This window comes from Centrocercus urophasianus, unplaced genomic scaffold, assembly GCF_019232065.1.
Source record: "Centrocercus urophasianus isolate 14NV4802_14NV808 unplaced genomic scaffold, USGS_Curo_1.0 seq_1123, whole genome shotgun sequence".
Lineage (NCBI taxonomy): Eukaryota > Metazoa > Chordata > Aves > Galliformes > Phasianidae > Centrocercus > Centrocercus urophasianus.
The window spans coordinates 3,155-8,714 of record NW_024884280.1 but is presented as its reverse complement, the minus strand read 5'-3'; the positions used below and the strand labels follow the sequence as shown (position 1 = coordinate 8,714).

The following is a 5,560-nucleotide window of genomic DNA, read 5'->3' as shown; positions in this document are numbered from 1 at the left end:
GGGGGGGTTAGGAGGGAATAAAGCAGAAATCTGCCCTTGGGAGGAACAGGGGGGATCAGGAGTCAGCAAAGCAGAAATCTGCCCCTGGGAGAGTCAAGGTGGGTCAGCGTGGAGCAAGGCAGAAATCTGCCCTCAAGAAGGACAGAGGGGGTCAGGGGGGAGCAAAGCTGAAATCTGCCCTTGGGAAGGACAGAGTGGATCAGGTGGGAGCAAAGCGGAGATCTGCCCTTGGGAGGAACAGGAGGGGCCAGGGGTCAACAAAGCAGAAATCTGCCCCTGGGAGAGTCAGGGGGGAGCAGGGGGGAGCAAAGAGGAGATCTGCCCCTGGGAAACGGCCACCCCCCCTGTGGAGCAGCCAAGGGTGAAGCTGAGCTCTGGGGGGGCTGCGAAGCGCTTCACACGTCAGGCAGCTCTCGTCAGCCCTGCAAGGTCCGTGGAGAGCCTGGGGGTGTCCCGCAGTGCTGAGAGCCCAAAGGCAGAGATCTGCCCTTGGGAGACCCTGGGGAGCTCCGGGGGCAGAGAGGAAATCTGCCCCTGGGAGGGGGCTGCTCTCCCATCTGATAAAGGGGAACTGAGAGAAGCCCAGGAAGGCGCATCGGGAGGGGGCAAAGGCGCTGCTGCACGTCGGGGTCTGCAGAAAGAGAGGGGAGGAAACGCGTCTGCAAAGCAGAGGGGCAGTGGGGAACGTGAGGCCGTGTGCCCCTGGGAGAGCGCAGAGCTCTGCACATCGAGGGGTCAGGAGCCCAGAGCCAGGGATAAAGCTGAGATCTGCCCCTGGGAGGAAGATTTGGAGGAAGGAGCTCCGAGGAAGGCAAAGAGCCTGGGTGATTCCAGAGCTGCAGGGATGGGGAGCAGCCAACGTGAGGCTGTGTGCCCCTGGGAGAGCGTGGGGGCAGAGGAGCCAGCCCTGAGCACGGCGACGGGGAAGGAAGGATCCAGAAAGCGTGAGAGCGCAGAGAGCAGAGCTGCCGTCTGCCCCTGGGAAGCAGCAGAGCCCGGTGCTGGGCAGGAGAGCTGCAGCCCCGGAGAACAGCGCAGGAGAGCGGCCCCTGTTGGGGTCAGGGAGCACCGGGCGCTGCGCCGCATCCTGCCTGCGGCACCGGGGCGAGCTCACGCAGCACAGCAGCACAGGGGGCCCAGCGCAGCTGAGGTCTGTCCCTGGGAAGCCGAGGAGGGTCCGGAAGCCCCCAGCAGCCCAACCCTGGGAGCGGTCGCTGTGTGCCATGGGGAGAAAAGCCCTGGGGAGAGTGAGAGGGATGCAGGAGCGTCCAGAGCTGAGGTCTGCCCGTGGGACTGTGAGTAGAACTCAGCTCAGCCCTGGGGTGCAGGGAGCTGCCCACACTGCGTGGATGGGGGTGGAAGCGTCCAACAAAGCCACGGTGCTGCAGCAACCGCAGCAACGACGCTGCCTGTGTCAGAGATCCAGGCTCTGAACTGTTTGGGCATCACAGAGGTTTGGAGCTGAATGGCATCAGGGCCCCGAGCGCCACGGGGCTGCGGTTCATGCTCTGTCATGAGCTCAAGGGGAGGCAAAGCAGGGGCAGCTGCAGTGCAGCATACAGGAGAGCAACTGCCCAGAGCCCAGCGCTGCTGGATACGGGGCTCATCCCACCATCCCTTCTCCATTTGCTTCCTCTCTCCTTGGGAGGAGCATTGGGATCTCCAGCACCAAATATCCATCACCCACTCGTGTAAGGAAGAGTACAGATAGGAAATAAATGTTTATCCTGAGTGCTCGCAGTGGCTGATTAAGGGGGGGATGCTCAGGGATGAGCTGCAGCAGAGAGGCTGTAAAGAAAGCCCAGGAACAGCAGTGCTTTAATCACAGCAAATATCACAGCCCAAATATCAGCAAAGGTGACGAGGAGACTGGAAAGAAATGCTGCTCTCCTGGAAAATGCACTCCTTTAGTTCAAAACCTGAACAGAGCTGTGCCCACGGTCAGGCCTGAGCCACGTCCACCAAGCAGGCAGCTCAAACTATTCTGCTCCCAGCCCCCCTGCCGTGTGCTGCAGCACTGCCTCACAGCAGAGGGCTGCATGCAGTGGGATCCTCCAGGAGAGGCAGACAGATTGTGACACCCCCAATTACCAAGAGATGATGGGGATTCCAACTCTGGCTGCTCTCCTAGCAGAGCGTGACAGTAACACAGAACAGCATCCACAAAAGGGCTGAGTGCTCAGGCGTGAGGCTTTCAGACACACAGCCTGCAGAAGCACAGGGCCTGCTGTCAACGTCACCACGTGCACAGGATGGTGCCAGCTACCCACTAAGGACATCTGCTGCGAGGCTCCTGAGTGCCTGCAGCCAATGCTTTGAAACACAGCAGCTGTGAGAAGTGCTGCCTTCTGATGTTAGCTGACACAAACACTGAGCTTATGAATCACAAGTTTTATGGCCAGCAACAAGCACGCATTCAGCAGGACTCCAACTGCAGCATCCACCCAGGAGAAACCAATTTAAAGCCTGCTTGTTGCCCTTCTGGTAAAATAAAACAACTCGAAATTTGTGCAGATGGGGGAAAGAATGGGAAAAGGAATCACCAACAGCTTCTGCTGCAGACTTTAATGAGAGCCCCCAGGTTTATCCTATGCCCCACGTCTGCCCAGATGTGTGCTGACAGCAGCTCTAGCCGTGCAAGCACAGAAGTCAGGCAGGAGAGCAGCCCCACAGCCCTCAGAGCTCACATGAGCCACCTCCCAGGCCCCTCTTGCTCCTTTTTTCAGGCAGTCTCTCAGTGCCTGGAGTCCATTTCTGAAGCTGCTTTGTTTGCTGACTGCGCACCAAAGGCACAGCGATGTCCATCCTGCTGCCTCCACAGACATTCCCTGCTTTGTCCCTCAGGGTTGTTTGCACTTCTCTCCGAGTTCAGGCTCTGAAATTCCCTACTTCATTTCCTCATACTCTTGTGAGGGATCCAAGGCTGGGCCAGGAATCATCACCGTCTGAAACAGCAAGGACAAAACTCAGCATGGCGTGCAGCTGTAGTAAGAGCACGAGGGAGGGTGAGCAGAGGGTTGTGGCAGTGGCACTGCCTGATGTGAGGAACAAAGGAACACAGAGCAGCTGCACTTTGCAGACAGGGGCCACAGCTTTACCTTCACAATGGGGTCCTTTGGTGGAGCCCACGCTGGGACGATCTTGCCGTGCATCCTCCACGTGCCGTACGGGTTGACCAAGTACCTCTCAAACACAACATATTCCAGAACATCCTTGGGCAGCTGCTCCCCGCCGTACATCAGCCTCCCAAAGCGGTCGTAGATGGCCAAAGTCTGCAAACAGGAAGATGAATTGAGCTGGAATCAGCTGGGAAAGGCAGGAGGGAGGGATGGGGGGGACACACACCTGCCTGCTGTGCATCCGCACCGTCACCTGCCCATACAGGTTGCCCTGGTTCACAATGCTGGTGCATCGGATGTGAACCACACGTGGAGGCTGCAGTGACTCCACGAAGCTCCACCGGATGGTTTTGTACCTGTTGCCACGCACCATGTCCTGGAAAGCAACAAAAAAAGAAGTCAGCACCAAATGCATCGTGGTGCGAATCGAAGAAGCAAACTGCTACAGGCGGGTTGGGAATGAATGCTGCATTACTGCTCAGGCCTGTGCTTTGCCTTCCTGTTTTGTCTGTAATGTATTTGTGTGAGAGGAAAAAAAAAGGGATAATTTCTCATCTCTTCCACAGCCTTTTCTCTAAACCCAATCAAGGAACACCCAGATAAACACCTACCGGGTAGCAGCGCTCTGTGACCAGGGAGTGAAGTTTCTGCTTGTTGAAACTGCAAGTGAAACAAACACCCAGTTACTCAGATACAAGCACTGTGAAGAGGCTTACTCCCAAATTCCTGCTTCTCCAGGCAATTTGCAACCCTCTGGCAAAGCAGAAGAAGGAAGACTCTCAGCTACGACCTCAGCACGAAATCAGAGCACAAGACTGCAGGGGAGACACGATGACATCCTTTGGAGGCCAGCCGTGGCCTAAATCCTCTGCTGATGTTTGGAATTGTAAGCGAGGATGATGCAGTTTTAAAAGGTGTTCTATTACTACAAAGTGGAGAGAATCAGTGGAACCCCTGTGGCACGGTGCTGAGCAGCCCTGAGCACACACTCATCTGCTGACAACACCAACAGTACAACAGCTTATCTCCTTTTCAAGTCAGGTCAAGATGAATTTTCTGCAACTTGAACCTCCTTAGGAAAAGCAAAAGTGTCTCCCAAACCACCAATGCCACCTCCTGTTCAAACAGATGAGGGCAGCAAAAGATAAAGCACTTGTTGCCAATGAAACACAAGGATACAAAGACAAGAAAACCAGAGCAGGTAAGCAAAGAGAAGCAAGTCCTACGTAACCCCACTGGTCAGAACGGGTCTTACTTTGCCAGACTGTTGTGAGCTTCAACATAGATCTCCTGTGCCATCTCTGGGAAAGTTTTAGTGCTGAAATTTGGATCGTGATCCTTTACCTTCCGCAGGCTGAAAAGACAAGAAAAAGCTCTGAGCAAATGAAAAATGTCTTCTGTGCGTTTCGGACGATGACGACTGCATTACCCAGCTGTGGTGCAAGACAACATTGAGCAAAACTTCAGCACTAGAGACTAATTGAAAAGGAGGTACATACGCTAACTGAGAGGCAGCAGACTGCTTCAGCTTCTCCATTCTTTGCTTCAGCCCATCTTTGGACAGGGAAGTCATGCGGGCATCGCCCTCAGGAGGGACGTAAGGGTCTATGATACTGGCTGCGTGAGAGAAGGGAGGTCAGGAGGGGAATCAAGGAGACAAAGAGGCAGCGCCTTGGTTGCTGGGGATGGAGAAACAGGATTGAAAACATTTGTAGGATGAAATAGGAGCACTGGGATAAATAATGGGGGCACCTCTCACTGCTGACAAGCTGTGCTACTGCCTGCTCTCACTGCCTGCAGCCCTGAGGTACGAGGATAAGGCAATCAGCAGCAGGGAGCACGGCCTCCCATGCTATTCCTGGTCCCTGAGTACAAAGGGGCCAACACGAGACACAGGGCTGACAGCACCAGGGCAGCTGCTATCACTCCCCCGGGGCACAGCAAGTCATTCAGTTTGCTGCATGCAGATAACTGTCAATGCAGTCACAGTAGTTCTAGTCTGCCTTAGTTGTGCCCGTTAGAAGAGACCAAAGCAAAGTGCCACCTGTGCAGGCCAAGTAGAAGGCCCGTTCCATGCGATCCTCAGGAAACGTTCTGCCCAAGGACTGCAGCCTCTTCTCCTTCTCTTCAGGGGGCAGCTCCCGGGCCCATTCAGGGACGAAAAGTCTCCGCTTCGTCCTCACAGGGACAACGAGGCAGGCTGGAATGGCTCTGGGGGGATGGAGCAGTGATTCCATGGCCTAAGGGAGAAACAACAGAGCACGGGCTGAGCCCAAAGGTCAAGAAACAACACCAACACAGTGAGAGATTTCACCTCTCGCCTCCAGAGCACAGAAATGTCATCATCACCTCACACAGAACTGGGCTGGGAGAGAGAAACCACAGCCAAGGGAACAGGGGGAATAGGGGAGGGGGGAAAAGGGGAGCAAGGAGAAAGGGAA

The 5,560-nt window shown here is 55.4% G+C and overlaps 2 protein-coding genes across 2 annotated transcripts in view; one reads left to right on the top strand and one right to left on the bottom strand.

Moving 5' to 3' along the window:
* LOC122155395 (probable G-protein coupled receptor 179) overlaps window positions 1–1,562 on the top strand; it is a 7,847-nt gene extending 6,285 nt beyond the window's left edge. The window contains 1 exon segment of the mRNA XM_042809228.1: window positions 12–1,562. Within this exon segment, the coding sequence (XP_042665162.1) occupies window positions 12–1,303 (1,292 nt within the window). The 3' untranslated portion in view covers window positions 1,304–1,562.
* A 988-nt stretch (window positions 1,563–2,550) lies between these two features.
* LOC122155394 (39S ribosomal protein L45, mitochondrial-like) overlaps window positions 2,551–5,560 on the bottom strand; it is a 3,206-nt gene continuing 196 nt past the window's right edge. The window contains exons 2-8 of the mRNA XM_042809227.1: window positions 5,164–5,359; window positions 4,619–4,736; window positions 4,375–4,473; window positions 3,731–3,779; window positions 3,346–3,495; window positions 3,099–3,272; window positions 2,551–2,945 (exon numbers count right to left, since the gene is read on the bottom strand). Of these exons, the coding sequence (XP_042665161.1) occupies window positions 2,886–2,945; window positions 3,099–3,272; window positions 3,346–3,495; window positions 3,731–3,779; window positions 4,375–4,473; window positions 4,619–4,736; window positions 5,164–5,359 (846 nt within the window). The 3' untranslated portion in view covers window positions 2,551–2,885. The remainder of the gene's footprint in view (window positions 2,946–3,098; window positions 3,273–3,345; window positions 3,496–3,730; window positions 3,780–4,374; window positions 4,474–4,618; window positions 4,737–5,163; window positions 5,360–5,560) is intronic.